This window comes from Corvus hawaiiensis, chromosome 10 (genome assembly GCF_020740725.1).
Source record: "Corvus hawaiiensis isolate bCorHaw1 chromosome 10, bCorHaw1.pri.cur, whole genome shotgun sequence".
Classification (NCBI taxonomy): Eukaryota; Metazoa; Chordata; class Aves; order Passeriformes; family Corvidae; genus Corvus; species Corvus hawaiiensis.
The window spans coordinates 20,893,272-20,910,957 of record NC_063222.1 but is presented as its reverse complement, the minus strand read 5'-3'; the positions used below and the strand labels follow the sequence as shown (position 1 = coordinate 20,910,957).

At 43.1% G+C, this 17,686-nt stretch overlaps 1 protein-coding gene across 24 annotated transcripts in view; it reads left to right on the top strand.

Annotated features, from left to right (window-relative positions):
* LOC125330650 overlaps positions 1 to 14,678 on the top strand; it is a 275,373-nt gene extending 260,695 nt beyond the window's left edge. For 4 of the 24 annotated variants that reach the window (XR_007205656.1, XR_007205657.1, XR_007205658.1 and 1 more), the window contains exons 2-5: positions 1,255 to 1,420; positions 2,415 to 7,142; positions 8,173 to 8,264; positions 8,719 to 14,678. Coding sequence is in view for 2 of the 24 variants with exons in the window: in XM_048314008.1 (XP_048169965.1) it covers positions 8,173 to 8,264; positions 8,719 to 8,821 (195 nt within the window). In the remaining 22 variants the exon portion in view is untranslated. The remainder of the gene's footprint in view (positions 1 to 1,254; positions 1,421 to 2,414; positions 7,143 to 8,172; positions 8,265 to 8,718) is intronic. The other 20 variants (XR_007205667.1, XR_007205663.1, XR_007205664.1 and 17 more) reach the window with 20 other exon arrangements.
* Positions 14,679 to 17,686: the final 3,008 nt, after the last annotated feature.

Here is a 17,686-nt window from a genome sequence, read left to right as displayed (position 1 = left end):
ACGTGGTATACAGCTTCCCACTAGCTCTTAAGGATTTCCTGTTTTTCAGTGATTTATATATGAAATTCCTAGAGGAGGGTAGGCCACACAAAGATCCCCAAGCTATAGGCCGACATAAAAGCCTTGTGACATTGTTAGAAAAACACCACACAACGTGCCAAAAAATTGCCGGGTAGGCATGAGGGAGAAAGGGATTCCCTCAGGAGGGTGCTGAGCACCAGGCTGGAGCACATGGGGAGAGTGGGGGACTGTAGTGCCGTGTCTTCCCCTCTCCCACGTGAAACCAGTCCCATGCCGTGCCACCCCGCAGTCTGCGGGGTGCTCCCCTGGGCACTCGGTGGGAGGCTGCCGGGGGTGCGGGAGAGGCAGCGCTGGTGGGCCAGCTCACCCTGGGAACTGCGGGGTCCACCATAGCTTAAAGTCTGTGACTCAGGAGATGCTGATTTTGCTTTACAGCTTTCTGTAACTCCAGTCATCTCTGTCCCAAACCGGAGAGGACCTCATTTCCTGCTCAGCGCTGTGCCAACCACAAGGTCTTTTCATAAGGCTGCCAGGGGTGCCTGGCTGCGGGAAGGACAGTCAGTGTTTGTCACCAGGGAATGAGCTGGCATCATAGCTCTAATCTGAGTCAACAACCTGGCTAGCCCTGAGCATGACTTCATAAATCATGGTATCTAATTGAAAGGCACATACTTATATATACAGGGTTGTTCAAAAAGAAAGCAAAAAAATAAAATAAAATTCAACGAACACTTCTTTTCTTCCCACTAGACTATTAATCAGTCACCTGATTGTTTCAATTTACATTATTTCATGCAGAGAAAAAAGAGAAAGCATAAAAACATCTTGTATAGCCATAACAAAAACACAAATGAAAAAAATTCATCTCCTAATGAGAGGCTTAGCCTTTTTCTAACACATCCTTAATAATAGTAAAACAATCTTTAAGTGTTTTTAATTTAAGTTGTTTTCATGTTTAATTCACTATTGTTAAATAATATTATCATACGTCTATGTATCTATTTAGCATTGAGGTATATGATATTTCAAAGCAATTGAATCAATTTTGAAAGGAAGAAGACTCCTGTACCATGCCTACATTCACTTTTTTTTAATGTTAGTTAACACACACACACTGGACTGCCTTTTTCTCATCCTTCCAGCAGAAATGAAAAATAAATCTGGAACAAGAGATCAGTTATGTTCTTTTTGCTTCCTACACCCCAACCTCCTGCTTTATTTTTGTATCCATAGGGTCTGTGTCATCTCCTCCCGTGAGAGGCAACTCAGCAGCCTGGTCCCCTCTGCCATCTCAGCACTGCCAGTGGAGAAGCCCAGGAGGAGCAGAGCAGTGGCTGTGCAGCAATTTGAATATCCATATTTAACTCTTCAAACAACAGAAGATACTTCAGAACCATGTGTGAGACAAAATGCCATTAAAGTTTCAGTCATTAAACCTCTGTTTAGCTGTACTCCAGAAATGAGCAGTTCATAACAAGCAGGGAATACTGATTGACAGTTTGCCATCAGGAGCCCTTAAGTAGGATTTTTCCAGCTATAATGCAGTGTACTCTTCAGTGCTCCCTTTTGCAAGATGCTATTTCAAGTAGAGCAGCATAAGGAAAATTTACATAAAAGCTTTGTATGTAATATGTGATTGCTCTGAAATTAAGAAGCACCAGTTTTCCCCTTATTGTTTTGGAAATGAAGAGTGCACTTTGTTTTCTTGTTTACTTAGCACGCTCTGTGATCCCTTGATGTGTTTCAAGTGTTTTCTGTCAGCATCACGAGACCTTGCTTACCTGCTGAATTTTATGTGTGAAGTGATAAGTGTTCAAAGTGCCTGAAAAAACCAGCACTAACGATGTCTGACAACTTTTGGGGTTTTTTTTGCTTTTTCCTCTTAAATAATATTTCATGGTACATTAAATAGGTTATGCAGTCTCTTCTGAGAGACCAAAGCAATGTATTGCTGCATACTTAATGTTTCACCAAGCAGATAGTTTTTAAAAGGAAAAAAGATGAAGGCAGCATAGAATCTTTTCCCTGAGCCTTTTCTCAGCTTCATCTCAATTCAATAAGGAATGGTAGTAATTTGGAGAAAGATAAAGAAAGAAAAATAAATATTATTTCACAATAAACCTCTTAGTGTGTCACTTGTGATCACTGGCAGATACTAGAAATGCTTCTCATTAAATCCACTGAGCATTATTTTTTCAGAAGTTGAAATGTTTTTAGCCAAACTGTTTTCTCGATGTTCACATCGGATGTACCAGTTAGAGCCCGAGCAGCCCAAGAGAGAAGCAAACAATTAAAACTTTTATGTATTTGATTTTTGATAGACATCCCTGAGAGGTAGGTTTTAACTTTTTCTTTTTCTTCTTAATTTTTCGTCTTTTTTTTTTTTTTTTCAGTAAGAAGGATAAGCTTGGAGTGCCCAGTCACCGTGGTAACTGCCAGAAAAATTCTCCTGAAGTTTGAAGAGGTCAGCTAACGGGGTCAACAACTCTGGCCTCTCTCTGAGCTGGGCCTGCCAGGCTCCATCCTGCGGTTGGGGTGTTAGCGCAGGCTGAGCCCTGGGAGGTGGACCATTCCAGCTCTGATATAAATTTTTTGAGTCAGTTCACGGCCTGGACTCTCCAGGTGGCCTCCAAAATCGATTGTGACCTTGTGACCCTGTCTAACGGAGGCATAGCATCCAACCTAAGTAAGGATTTAGCCAGGAACGACAGCTTTCCACTGAGTGTTATTGGGGACAGTACAAACAATTTGGGAAGCAAGGAGGTAGGTATGAGGAGTAGAGGTCATTAAAAGCATATTAAAAAACAATTTAAAAAATCCTTTTTAGTTGAAAGTTTTTATTTGCAGTAACTATTCCTTAAATATACCCTTTTGGTAACTATTTTTTCCTTCCATAACAACATTGTATCAAGTACTTCAGTGCATTAATATATGAAATACCATCACTTTGATTATCCCAAACCAAACTAACATTTTATCTACCTCTGGATTTTGAACTTGTAAATGAAGCTGACTGACATGTGTTAACCTAGATATCTGTGAAGTGTTTTTTTCCTTAATATCATACAAACTAGGAGACTGCTTATTAAAGTGGGCTATTTATTTTAGGTAGTAATTTCCCTAATATACACATTCTTTTTAGATTCAAAAGTCTCTTATGCCCTGTAATCTATTTTTAAACTGAGAAATTAGGTAACATTCAGAATAGTGTGGAATGAAAGTGTGAGAGTTTCACAGAGTTTTCCTTTGCTGGTTTGCAGTACAAATAGAAAAGCCACAAAACTGATTATGTATTTTTATAGGAAAAAATTTGATCATGCTAAGATCGTATTCATAGATAATATGATATTTTTTTCCTTTAAGATTTTAAGCAACAAACTATGTGGGGGAGGGAGAGGCTGTTGCAGCGTTTTCTTATTGAATCTAGAAACTTGCCCTTCTGAGCAAGTGGATTTGCTCTTTGGTTTTATTCCCACCGCTACAAAACCTCGTGCATTGCTCACGTGAGTAATTGGTAGTTGTCAGGTGAGTAAGTGGAACTACACTGAGGAACAAAGTCCAGTCTCTGAGCTGGAAAGTGCTATCAGATTTTAAGTGACTTTAAAACTGCTCTGAAGGAAGAAAATTGCTTTAATATTTGTTCCCAGTCTTAGAAAAATTGTGCAGTGAGAACCTTGCCCAAACACTTTCTGTGCTTGGCAGGGCATGGCTCTGACATCTTTCTTCCCAGCCCCTTCCCAGTCGAGAAGTTCCCCTGAGGCTGGAGGACCTGCACAGAGACAGGGCCATAAAATATAGTTCTGGAAGAGCATCTGAGCTGTGCTAAACATCATTGTACTGCTGAGAAGTCCCACAGGTCACAACAGCAAGAATATCTAACTTTTACTTGCAGTAACACCTTACTCTGCAGAAAGTCCCCCAAAATCCATGGATATCTGTTGGCCAAGGTCCTGCCTCTTATAGAGTCATCATAATCTGCTCCAGTGGGAGCAGGTTTGAAGCCAGAAGGAGTAAGAAATGGGGCTGAATTTTGCCATAAAATAATTTAAGGCCCACACTTGAACATTCAGATATCCACGGTGACACTATTTGATTCTATCCTGAATACGAATAATAGTTTGGGTTTGCTGGTGATTTTTTAACAGAGCTCTGCTGAAAAGAATTTATTCCCATTAGGAAGTGTCTTGATGCAGGGGAGTGCCTTCTGTGATTGAGTTTGGGAGGATGGAGCCTACAGCCCTTGGTGAGAACCAGAATATTTGCTTGTTTTTCAGAAAAAAAAATTAAAATAGAACTGTGAATAGCTGGAAGGTGAATCTTCAATATTTTCAAAAGCATTTGTGGAATTTTTAACAGATTTAAAAAAACCATGTACTTACATCTGCTTTGTAATATCAGCACTCAGGGACCAAGTTCAACTTGAAAAACAAGGGATCACTTCTGAAAACAGGTAGAACTATTCCACTGGAACTTTTGGACCAGAATTGCCCCAAATTTGCCCTAAAGCCTCCAGCTTGGAATGAGGAATTGTTAGCAGAGGGAACAACAAGGAGATCTCAAGAGCTTGGACTTGCTGCAAATTCTTTAGCTTTGACTTCTGTAGATCCTATTGAATTTATAATCGGCTGCAAATCTACAAATGTCACTTGGAACGGGTCCTGGTCTTGCATGTTTTGTACCTCTTCACATTGCTCAGTTCATCCACATCCAAGGATGTGGAGTGCCTAGAGGTGCCTATGTTAGCAGTAGCTGCAGTGGGACAATTCTTCTTCTTCCCCATCAGTGCAGTGAAGTGCTCAGTCAGCTTCATTTGGGTTCTTGGTAAACTCTCTGAAGTGCAGGCTCTTTGGGTTTCAACAGAGGGATGTCTGTGAATGGGCTTAGTGCAGTGTTAGAGGTAAACCAACAGAATCACCAAAGTCTGTGGTGGTTCCCAGTCCCTGCCCTATGGACCACAGATGATCCATGAGGCCTTTGCAAATTCACTGCAGCTGGTCTGTGGAATTGTTTTACAAAGTAATGTTCATAGTTTCAATTAAAATTTTTATGAGAAGAATATGTGGCTGTCTGCAAGAAAATCTGAGTTCTGAGGGTAATCTGCTACCTGAAAGCTCAGAGGATGTTTGCTCTACAGGAATATGTCGCAGCCCACAGGCCACGAGGTGTTAGGAGGTATTTTGTTAATGTTTTCAAATTAAACACATGCCCAGTTAAATGAATATATTACTCATGCAAACAAACAAAACAGCAAAAAAATCCACTTCAAAATAAAACAAAGAAAATAAAAGTAATAAATGGACACTGAAGCCTCAGCCTAGTTTGTGTTTGCTCCAAACCCCACATTCCCAGTACCCTGCAGAGACAGAGAAGCTCTGCTTTAGAGAGTAGCATGTTGCCACAGCCTGGATCAGGGCTGGAAAAGGTCTCTGGGTTCTGGAGGAAGCAGGGAGGGCAGATGAGCACCGGGACTTAGAGGTGTGCTGACAAAAGGTCCTAAACAAGTGCTGTGCTTCCGTCTGCTTTTACTTCTTCCTCTCTGCCTTGAGAGTGTGTGGCTGGTGCCCAGAGGAAAAGTCAAACTAATTCTGATGCTTTTTCCTATTCTGGGTGCACTAATTCAGAGAAAACACTTATGGCAGCCTTTGTGGAAAGGTTACAATATAGGTTGATACTTTAGGAACTATAGGAAGTTCTTAATCCTTCCCTGCCTATGGGGTTGTCCTTTCTAGACCTGCTCTTGTCTCATCTTTTATAAGGATGTTTCCTTATGTTAAGGTTCCAAGAGCAACCAGACTTTGCCATTGTTCACAGCTATTTCTGTTTGTGGCTTAATGCACATCTAGTATTCTGTTTATGCTTTCACTGCTCTCCTACACAGCAGACTGTACCTACACACCAGCTTAGGTGACATCACTCTCAAAGCATTCATTTCTGTGGTTCTTTTTTTCTCCCTGATTAGTCTGTGCATCTTGATTTTGCATTAGCCTAGTTTATTACAGGTAACATGATAAAGTACATGGAACTTTATGCATTTAGTTGGTCATTTCATGGTCAGTTCTTGTTTGATATACTTGTTTATAAAAAAGCTTTTAGGTGTTTTTTTTATAAAAACAAAACCCCTCTTACTACATAAGAAGAAGGAATTCAGCCATGAGCAGAAAAAACTGAAACATAGATAATTTTGAATGTATAAAATTTAGCTTGATGTTAACAGGGGTTTAATTACTGGATTTTTTTTTTTTTTTTATTGCTATTGCTATTCATAAAGACATCCATTGTTTTCTGCTTTGATTTATGTCCAGATCAGCCCCCTTCAGAACCCCATTTCTGGCAATCTCAGCAACACGTGGGGGCTGGCAGCTTCTGCAGACATTGCCATCTTCTCTCACTGCTCCTTCTTCTGTGCTGTTCCACCAGCTCCACATCCTGTCATTCCTCAGGAGCCCTTAATGATGATGGCCTTTCCTCCATCATCTGCTCCATGGCCCTTCCAGAACCAGGGGATTTTGTCAAAGTTTTCAAACCAGTTTAGAAATAGATACTGAAATAAAGGCAGGTGATGTGACGGTGGGGTGATGTTGTGTTACTGCCTTCCTGTCCTGCATGGGAAGATTACAGACCTTCTCCAGCACTCAGCTCTATGGCCATACAATGAGAATAATAATAACACCATCTTTGCAAAGTGCTTTTATATCTGAAAGATTTGATGCAAATTAAAAGCTACATAGGTTTTGTCAGACCTAACTTTACCCAGCACTTCACCTTCTCCACTGCCCTCTCAGCTGCTCAAGATTTGCCAATAAGCCTTTTAGAGTCATTGCTTTTGCATCATACCTTGCAAAAAATTACATTTGGGCTTTTAAGCTACCCATGTCTCATAACATACATAGCAGCCCTAATATATCCTTTTCCCACATGCATCCTAGCTTTCCTAAAAAAAGCACTCCAACGCTGAACAAACTACAAACAGCCTGATGATGCAGGGTGTGGAGAGCCCTGCAACCTTTGTGTGCTCAAGGCACAGCTTTATCCCAGCCATCAGTGGGACAGTACACATGGAAATGTGTGATCTATTCCTTCCCGAGCCCCAGTGATGCCTTGCTTTGCAGTTCCTCTCGCTGGTGAGTCGCTCTTGTAATTTCCAGTTATGTAACCCATCTCGTTTTGTGCATATGTGAATTTAACAGCTGTCAGTGTCAGCAGCGCCTGGGAGGGGTGTGTGTCTTTTTTGTCTTTTTTTTTTTTTTTTTTTTTTTTTTTTTGGCAAGCTGGCATTACTCATCAGTCTCATGGTAGTTTTGTTTGAAAAATGCTTGTGTTAGAAAAAGTGGATTTATCAGCTCAGCACTGTACGGTGCTAGCATGCAGCTCAACAAAAGACAAGTGCTCATTTCAGTAACGCTTGCAGCATTTCATGGGGCCCCCAAATGGGCTGAACAAGGCTTCTCTGGCAACTAACCCCAAGTACAGTGGGAAACTATTAAAGTGGCAGTGTCACTGCTCGGAAAAGGGATTTGGTTTTCTTCTATCATTTATTGATGCAGTTATTTGTTGTTTTCTTTTTTTTTAAAATTAAAGACTGTGAACTGCATTAGAAATCTCCCTGAATATTGGAGAAAAAAGAGACCTTACTGAAAATTTGTGGTCCTAGAAGTGATTTTTTTCTCTCATGCTTTCTTGGAGTGTAGATCAAACTGTCAGTCTGCCCTTCCCAAAGTGGATCTGTTTTATGGGGAAAAATAAGATACTTGCAGCTTTTCAAGTAATACTATAAAGTCAGTGGTGCTGCAGCCTTTCAGGGAGAATTCATTCTCTGTTCAAATCAGTTTATTTTCAGAATGATTTGCTGCACTTACACTTTCTTTTGTAGCTGCTTTTCCAGAATGCAAATACAACCTGGAGAGTTTTCTGTATTTAATCGAATGTGTCAGGTGGTTAAAATCATGTTTTAAAATCAGCATTACATACTGCAACACTGTCAAACACTTTGTTCACATTTATTTCACAATAATTGTGAACAATTTGTTCACAAAAAACAAATGTATTTTTCAGTATTTATTTATTTATTCTCTATGTTTACACTTCACACAGATGGTAAAGATAAACCAGTGGGTTTAATTTTTGCTGAAAAATTGCCTTTTACATTTTTAGGTTCTCATATCCTGGCAAGATGCTACAAACCCCATGCGACAAAGATCAGAGGGAAATACTTATTTGAAGAAACCTCTGTCATTAGCTGTGCTGTAAGTTTTATGAAAGGTTCAATTTCATAAAATGCAAATTCTGGATTAATTGTTCCTCTGCAAGCCTTAATGGTCTCTGAGCTGCATAGTTAATCTACTATCTGCCTCTACTCATGCATCCAGCAGAAGTTAGAGCTGAGTAGAACACATCTTCACACATCAGTTACATCTATTTTAACTTTTCTTTTAACAATTACCTGTGAGTGTTTACCATAACTTGCATCCAGGCAAATGGATTTGGACTTGCACACTCTTAAGGCTGCACAACAGCCAAGCACATCCCCCCTTGGGACACCCACCCACAAAAACCTTTCCGTAGGTTCACCTCCCGTGTGTGGATGTGCTCCAGATGCAGCCGTGGCTGGGTGGGCGGAAGGGGTGGATGCAATTCCTGTGTCATCTGCTGTTTCTCCTTGGAGAGAGGTGGCTACAGGGAACTGTCTGCTTTCCACAGGGACAGAGGGCTGTGGTTGTCAGCTCCTCAGAGTTGTAGAGGCCAGAAGCCTAAAAGCACTGCAGCATCGTTGTGCCTGCACACACACCATGCACCCCTGTAGCTGCAGTGTCCTGCAGTGCCCTGCAGCATCCCATGGGCATGCATGAAGCAGCCACCTCTGGATGCCAGGAGCTCACTGTGATCAACCCCCTGCCTGTGAAACACAGGTGAGCACAACACTGAGGTAACAGGTAAGATATTTGCATTCAGTGGGGTACTCAGAAAACCAGGTACTTGCTGCAGTGTTTCTGTAGTGTGGACAAATCGGAGACCCTGGGACTTTAGTCAGACCAGGCACGGGTCAGGGACTGAAATATTTGTCCCACACCTACCGCAGCAAAGTTGTGGTTGTTGACTTGAGTGATAGGGGAGTAGAGGACTGGGATGTCTCAGCCCAAACTCCTTTAAGCTTTGGCTTGATGGATGAGGTCTTGAACACAGCCAGAGCCTATGACATTAAAGGCTTTATAAAAGCAACAGTGCCAGTTTAAAAGCAACCTCCCACATTACCAGCAGCCCCAGCAGGTGTAACGTGATCCAGGTAGCCCAAGCCAGGGAGTAAACAAACTGCTGCTTTCTGAATGAGCTGCACCAGAGAAATGCTTCTAACTGGGAGTTACAGTGGCTGTTTGCACTAAGTGAGCTGTGTAAATGAACAGGCTCCTATGATTCTAATTCTGTGAAAATGAATGGGCTCCTATGATTCTAATTCCTATTCCACACAGGTTTCCCCCTCTACACCCAAAATGAAGTAGGCAAAAAACCACAGGGAAAAACTTCCCTGATAAGCCTGTAAGGTTTAGTGGGATTGGGCCTGATCTAGCTGCTTGAACTTCGGTGGGGTCTGTTGCTGGGTTTCTTTAAGCTAAAGAAAACAATCCTGCTGCTTCCAAACTGCCAAGTCAGTCAGAGGAATTTAATATTGTCCCCAAAGAAGCTACTTTGCTGCTCTTCTGTTAGGTTCCCAGTTCCATTTCCAGTAAGCAGTATTAACTTAGGGGCTTTTTAGTTGGCTATTTTTTTCTCCTTCAGTTCCAGCTCTTAAACCTTCAGAGAGCCTTGCTGTGCAGACCAGCTGAACAGAGGCTGAATGTACCATTTTAGATCCTCTCAGTGTTACTGCCTGGCTCCCTGACTGGAGAAGTGCATAAAAGCAAAGAAGGTGCATCTGTCCAAGTAGAGCCTAGACCCTGACAAGTCCCATGGGCTTGGCAGGCTCTAAGACTCACTGTGGAGTCCTTGGAATGTGCAGACTCTGGGTACACCACACTGAGGACCCAGCAGCCCAGCTCTGCTCCAGTGTTTCTGACTCCCAGTCAGGGTCCCATCCTGCCCCAGAGAGCCTCTCTCCCCTCCCCTGCCCACGCTCCACTTATTCATGAGTTATGATAACATATAAGCAGCTTAGAGAATTCTTATCGGAGTAAGTTGAACACAATGCAACATTTAACTCTTAATGACAGCCACCTCTGACTGTGAGTGACATATTATAAATTATGTTTGAACTGGATTTTTTTTGTCTTCAGAGGCAGATATTCCCTCTGCCACCCAGTCGGCCCTGTAACGTTGCACTTGTGGCCTTAATCCCACTTGGATGTGTGCCCTGCTGCCTCCACTTTCCATCACTTGGGTACTTTAGTATTCTTGAACAAGTGAACAATCTTTGTTTCTGTACCTTATTAGGCCAACGACCATAGCAGCGAGCGATGGCATCAGCAGGCCCTGCAGGCAGGATTCTCTGCAGACACAGCCAACCTCCAACAAACCCCTTTTTATCCTCCTGTTTCTAGGAAGAATTATGATGGTGGTGCCCTGCTGTTGATCAGTCAAATCTGTGGTAGGCCTAGAGATAAGTCCTGTAAGTGTGGTGTACTGTAAAACAGCGGCTCCCATTCATTAGTAGCTTGTGTGTAATAAACCACCCAAAGGAGGGGGGTGGGGAGGGAGAGGGACGAGCAGCTGCAGTGTGCAGGAACAAACAACACAACTCATTCTTGGGAGCCAAAACTTTCTAATTTGCTGCTGGGCTGCTGGGAGCACTCAAATTCTTTCTGATAATACGCTCGTGCCCTCAGTGTCTCTCCCGGCATTTCCCAAGTCCTGCTCTCTTGAGGTCCCTGAGTCTGGGATAGTTTCACTTTGAACCCAAAACACAGAGGGGAGCTGAGCGGGGAGGAGGGGAACACATCAGTGCCCAGTGTTTGCAGACTCCGGCATAAGAAAGCCGTGGACTCCCAGTCATTCTGCTGGGAATGGCTGGTGCATGGATCTGCTTGTGCAGTGAGTAAACAAAGCATCACATGGGCTGCAGAGCAAGCAGCAGACAGGGAGCAAACCCAGGGCTCTCTGGGCATGCAGGGGGACAGAGTGTCTCAGACGCGTTACTGATTTAGAGCCTGCTGGAATATTTAGGAACCTTTATCTCCCAAGAGGTAAAAACCTCAAACAAACCTCAAATGAGTAATAGCTGAAAAATTATTTGGCTTAATCCATTCTAGTTTTTTTCATAAGTTCTGGTAAGTCTTTATAGCTTGTAGGCATGTGAATTTAAATGGAGTCTGGTAAATATAATGTAAGATGTTGCATGTGTTGAGACATCGGCAGTTCCTAATATTTGCATAGCTGTGAACACATTGGTGCTTTTGGATCTCAGCCTTGGACCTTCCAACTGCCTGTGGAACATTTCAGACCAGGATGTGAAATTATTGAGTGTTGCACAACTGCTCTCATAGACCAGGCCTTTGTGCTGATGTTTGTATTATCACAGGAAAATGAAATTATTTTCAGATAGCTGCTGCTCTGGAGGAGTGCTGTACCCTCACAGGAGATGACAGTGACTGCTTTTTCACAAGGATGTACCAGGCTGTGACAGTGCTTGGACTCTCTCCTAACATTTGTATAGACAAGGGCTATTTTAATGACAAATTCAGGCTTGGGCCAAAATGCAAGCACTCTTTATGTAGACAAGGCAAAATCACAGATTTGAGGTTTTCCACTTTCCTGGAGGAGATCCATCTCCCTCCTCTCTGGGAAGAGCTGTGCTGTGAGTTTTAAGCTCTGAAGTGAGGGGGGCTTCTGCCAGACTGCTGCTTGGTAAAGTTACCCAGTGGGCTGAGATGAAAAGTCCCTGCAGAGCATCCACAAAACAGTGTTAATTAAACCTGGGCACAAAACGTTTTTTTTTCATCTTCTGAAAGTTCAGCTAGTACCATTTAGGTAGTTCTGATTGTGGCATTTGGGCATTTTTAACAAAGTCAAAGTAATTGGACATTTTGATTTTCCTTCCCCAGGCTGAGGTAGGTAGGTAGGAAAGTTGATAGCTTTATAACCAAAACTGGCTGCTCACTGCCCATTCCCAGCACAGAGCCTGACTTCACTATGCTGTTTCCAGGATTTTCAATTAGAATTGCAACAAGGAGCATTTTATGGGAGTCTCTCCATGACTTTTCAAAGAAAATTGCAAAGGTAACACCTCTGGTAATTGCTGCACTGTGTAAGTAGACGAGAGAACCATCAATTGGAAAACTCCAGCACTGGTCAGACTGGCCTGCTCCCGGATCGCTGGCAGCACGCAGCAGGTACCTACCTGTGGTCTTGGTGTCAGCAGGTTTGAAGTTATAGATGAGACCAGCAAACTGAGTGAATGGTCTGGGTAGCTATGAAATCAGGGGGTGAAGGGGTTTTTTTGGAGGGTTTGAGCCCCATCTCCAGCACAAGCAAAGCCATGTAATCCTTTCTTTTGCAATTAGAACTGAAAAATAGCCCCGGGCCAGGGCACTTGCACAAGGAGCAATTAGAGGAGCTAGACACTGGGAAAGGCTAAAAATAGTAAATAATCTGCCTCCACAGAAATACCTTGAATCATTAGAAAAGGACATTTTATGAATTTCCTGGGAATCACTTAGTGCTTTATAATGTTCACTGTGCTCTGCCCAAAGGCGCTATATTCCAACTGCTGTTTGGCAGAGGTAAACATGAGTAACATGACTCTCTTCTTACACTTGAGACACTGAAAAAACCTGAGTAAGTCCTGAGATTTTCATACTTAACGAATTGAAACTGGGGGAAATGAATGGATTCATATTTAACTGAGAAAAAATATGCCCTACTGCTCTTTTAAGAGAAAAAGTCTAATAGTTTGGGGGTAAAAAGGACATATTTTTAGTTATTTAATGGCTCAGCCCAGTTTTCTTTTAAAAATAATGTATGAATCAATGATATTCATCCATTAGCTGAATCCAAACTATTATAAAACTCTGCTTATAGAAAGTATATTATTTGAAAAAAAGGATGACAACTGCTGACTTATTTTGCAGCACTCCTGAGCTGGTTGAAATATATGAACAAAAAAACATAACCACAGCTGAATATTTTTAGTCCTTTGCAGGGACTACACATGTTGCTATTTAATTAAGAATGCCTTGAAAAGGTTGATTTGACTGTTTCTGATTAAGCTTCTGATGCAGGCTTTAAAAATGTAACAAAACTCAGACCTGAGGCTTGCAGGCAACAGTCCCAGAATCAGCTGCTTGCTAATATGTGTAAGAAAGGGGTTGCAGGTTGCTACAATGGTTTTGGGGTTTTTTTGCTGATAACTTGTGTAATACTGTTTGAAAAATGCTGTGAACATTAAACCACTTTCTGTTCTGTCTTCTTTATTTACAGGAGATAATTCAGGAGGACAAAAAAACCTGTGTAAAATGAAACAGCAAATTGTGAGCATCTGTGTGCACACCCGTGTTTGTCCTTGTAGCACTGCTGGCACGCTGGCTCTCAGGAGGAGTTTCAGTGACAGATGACAATGTAACTCTCAGTGCCTGTCCCTCTGCTTCTGTGTGGGGCCTCCTGTTTATTCCCTGAGCTGCTCATCCCCATCCCAAGCAAGCGCAACGCGCTGCTGCACTGTCAGCACCTCACCAGCCTCGTGACAGGGATGCAATGCTGGAATTCCGGGAGCTCTTTCCCCACTGCTAACCTGGAGCAGCAGCAATTTTGGTGGAGCAGGGTTCTCGGGGCGTGGAATGGCAGCAGGAGGCACCGCTGCTCCTGGAGCTCCTGCAGGAGCTGAGCACCTCAAGGGTCTCTGCAGGAGTTAATCCATGTCTGTGCTGGGCATCCAAACAGGGGGTGCTTGCTCACCCAGCTGCTGGGCGTGGGGTGACTGGGGCTGGGGAGCGCAGCTCTGGGTGCTGGAATTGCCGAGATCCAGCCCATCCCTTCGGCCCCGCGCGTCGCCCTGCCCGTGGGAAACTGCACAAAGTTTCTCCTAAACGTGAATTTAAAACGCTTTCAGGCTTGACAGCCTCCTTTCAAATAAAAACATTTATGTTGAGCAAAAGGCATGTTTGCCTCTAAAAATAAATGGAATTATAGTTCTAAGATCTGACTTAATCCTGAAGTTCTTAGACTGCACAGTAAGTAGAAAAGAAAGAGGATTGCTTGGAAGAGCAGGGGTGTTAGCAGGATCAGGCTCCATCTTACATCTTCTTGCTCATTTTCCTTCTGGCATTTAATATACCTTTCTCAGAAGTACCACTGGCTGTTTATAACAAAGGCAAAGTAACTTCACATCTATTACCTAATTGAAAATAACGAAGGATGGTACAGAGAGTGCCCATCCAGCTCTCCTGCTGGAAAAATTGAGGATTGCTAAACAAACAAAAAATGCTGTTCCTCCAAATGTATTCTTATACTAAAATCATGTCCTTTTGAAATTAATTTCAGGACTTTTCTCAAATGCATTGTAATTATTTGTTCTTTTTCTACACCGTTTTCTTTGTGAAAATGTATTTAAAATCTGCATTGAGGTTTCAAAGGGTCTGAGGGAAGATGTTTACAGAATGATGATGCCATTTGCATTTGTTATATTTCTGAAAATGCAATTTCTAATTAGACAATATTAAAGTACTTTTGTATTATTTTTTGTGTGGTTTCATGACATTTGTGTATTTCCAGCACTGATTTTGGCACCCATGGAGCCAGGCTAATTAGGAAAGCAGGATGATAAATTTTATTGTTCCTCCATCCAAGTCAATCTGTTCTATAACCCCACCTCTGGTCTTGTTACTCTCTGAATTCAAAGACTTGGACTTTTTTTTCTGCTGAAGCCCTGAAGTACCTGTATTCCAGTTGGGAAATTTCATATTCAGGACAGTTAAAGCTGAAAGAAGCCTGGGAAAGAAGAAAGATTTGTTTAGTACATGCATTCAAATGAGTCTCCAAAAAAGACTAAAATGAAGACTGAATGAAATTTATTGTGGCAAAATTTCCTGTGTAGACTGCAAAAAGATGTCTACACAGAACTGGACCTGCAACTCATCCTGCTCATCCCTCCCAGCACCTTCCCATCCTTCCCTCTGTCCTACAGAACAAGGCAATGGCTTTCTGCCAGCTCAGCAGGGACCTGGCTGGGCCTGCCACCTGCTGCAGGCCCATGGAGACCCCAGGACACCCTCCAGGGCTGCTTGGGCTGACCCAGCTGGTGGGACCCCTCATTGCCATGGAGATTGGGTGGGCAGTGCTGCGCTGCAGCAGCCCCCATCCTGCCTGATCCTTCCTGCCCACACGCCTGGGGTGGGCTTGGGCACACATCACTTTTTTGAAACAAGTTTATTGGCTGTGGTGCCTGGGTTTTGTGCACAAGGACAAACTGAGCCAGAAATCCAGGGGATTTCCAAGCTGAATCTCCACCCTGTTGCAGGGTCTGGCTCCTGCTGTAACTCTGAAGTGAAAGAAACAGTCTGTTGTTATAAAATAAAGCAGTGTTTTAATGTTTTGCCACTGAAAATTTTCAAAAGCAACGTTTAGATTTAAAAAAAAAAGGGGACATTGTTTTTTCCTGATGAACATGTAGCATGAAACATTTTAGTCAGTTCCAGGTTGAACCCAGCTCACTTTATCTATTTAGATTCAAATTTAAACTAGTTTCTATTCAATGTTTTTAAAGGGACACACACAACGTCATTCTTCAGCATGACATTTGAGTCTCACCCCCTGCCAGGAGGGATACCTTAACCTCCCTGTTACTGAAAAGACCAGAGACAGAAAAATAGCTTGGGGTTTTTTTGTACATCCCTTCACATGGTCACTTGGTACTACTTGGAGTAAAGTGAGTTCATTGTAACTCCTCTCCTTTGTGTTTCACCTTCAGTTTGTGTGGGACTTTCTGTAGCTGTACAGACATGGACATAGGAAAAATGAAAAAGCAATTCCTGCCTGCCCTCAAAAAAATTGCTATGTGGATTATAAGGGCTGCATGGACTAGATACAGGGAGACTAAGTAAAAAAAATATTGCTTTGTAGGTGATTTTGGGGACCGTCAGTTTATTAATGTCTCCCTAAAAAGAAATATTAAAAAGTCAAGCTAAACCATCCCTATGTGTCAGTGTAAATGTACTACAGACTGTTTTTGCAGAAAATCTTTTAAACATAGCTGTGAAATTGATGTGAATAAATCTGAAAATATTTTTCACATAAGTTTTTGAAAGCAAAAATCAAGGAAAGTTTTTTATTTGTTTGTATGGTGACAGGGAAACAGACCACAGGTATGCAAAACAAATATATTGTTACAGGGCTCCCTACATATCTCCCTATCTTTCTCAAGCCATTCCAACCAAAAGCTTTTGTAAGCATGTGGGGGCAGCACTGACCTTTTAATTCTGTTTATATGATGACTAGAAAAAAGAAATCCCTGGTCAGCGAGGGCCTGAACTCATAGGAGTTGCCTCAAGTCGTTTTAAGCAACTTTAACTCGAGGCATTTCTGCAGGCAGCAGCTCTGGTGTGGGACCTGCTGGCTTCTCTCTGGGCCAGGGGAGACACAGGGACACTGACACTTGTCCCAGGAGTCTTAGGAGATGGACAGTGATCAGGTCCTGTGCCTGTGAGCAGGACCTCAGAGCTTATACATGGCTCAAAATCTTGTCAGACAGTTTGGCTTGTGGCAGCACTGGAGCCCAGCACCGGAGCTGGTGGTTGGGCTGTGGTTCCTGGGGTGCTCTCAGCGGGCTGAGGTCTTTGGGGGGTGCTCACTGGATCCAGAGCAACCTGTGGGGCTGCCCCAGGCTCAGGGCAATGGTTCTAGGCTGGAAGCACAGAGGTTTGCAGGCTGGATGCTTTGGAAGCACCCTGTGCTGCACCAGCCACCCTCCCTCCAGCAGCCATCCCCGGCTGTGCCGTGCCCGGTGGCCAGGACCCAGAGGAGAATCCCTGTGTGCCCACTGGCAGGGACACGCTCAGCACTGGGATGTTCAGGGGCCTGGCTGAACTCCAGCTCCCCTCATGCTGGGGCAGCCACTCATCCAGCCCCACAACCCCCACGGTGTTTGAGCTCACTTTCAGGTGGTTTTGTTCCCCAAAGCAGATTGGGTGTGAGCCTCTCCCCCAAGAGACATCTTCATCTGCGCTGCACACCCAGGCCCATGGAGGGTGAGGATGTAGAGTTAATGTCCAGCAGCAAAGGAAAAGAGGGGAAGACAACGTTGCACCTGTGAGGTGAGGGATTGCAAGGCAGCCCATGGGCAGGCAGGAGCGGGGCCACGTTGGTCTCTGTCCCAATGAGTCTAACAGCAGCTTTCAGCACATACATAATTTTTCTTCTTTTTTTCTTTACATTTAATTTTTTTTTCTTAATCTCTTGCTCCTACATCAGTGCACAAAGATATGGAGACACCACCCATCCCCAGAGATGTGATCCTGTGCGGTGCTGACCCACCGGACAGAGCCAGCCAGTGCCCACTGTTGCCATCAGTGCCGGGGGAATTAAGGGCATTTCACAGCTTTGAGGCACAGGAACAAATTGTAAACTGTAGTGTTGCATCCATGTGTGAACACACACACACACACAGAGACACACAGAATGCCGCCAGCAGCTGATGCTTCACACTAATCACTCTTATAAATGCCTCTAATTAGACTTATAAATACTT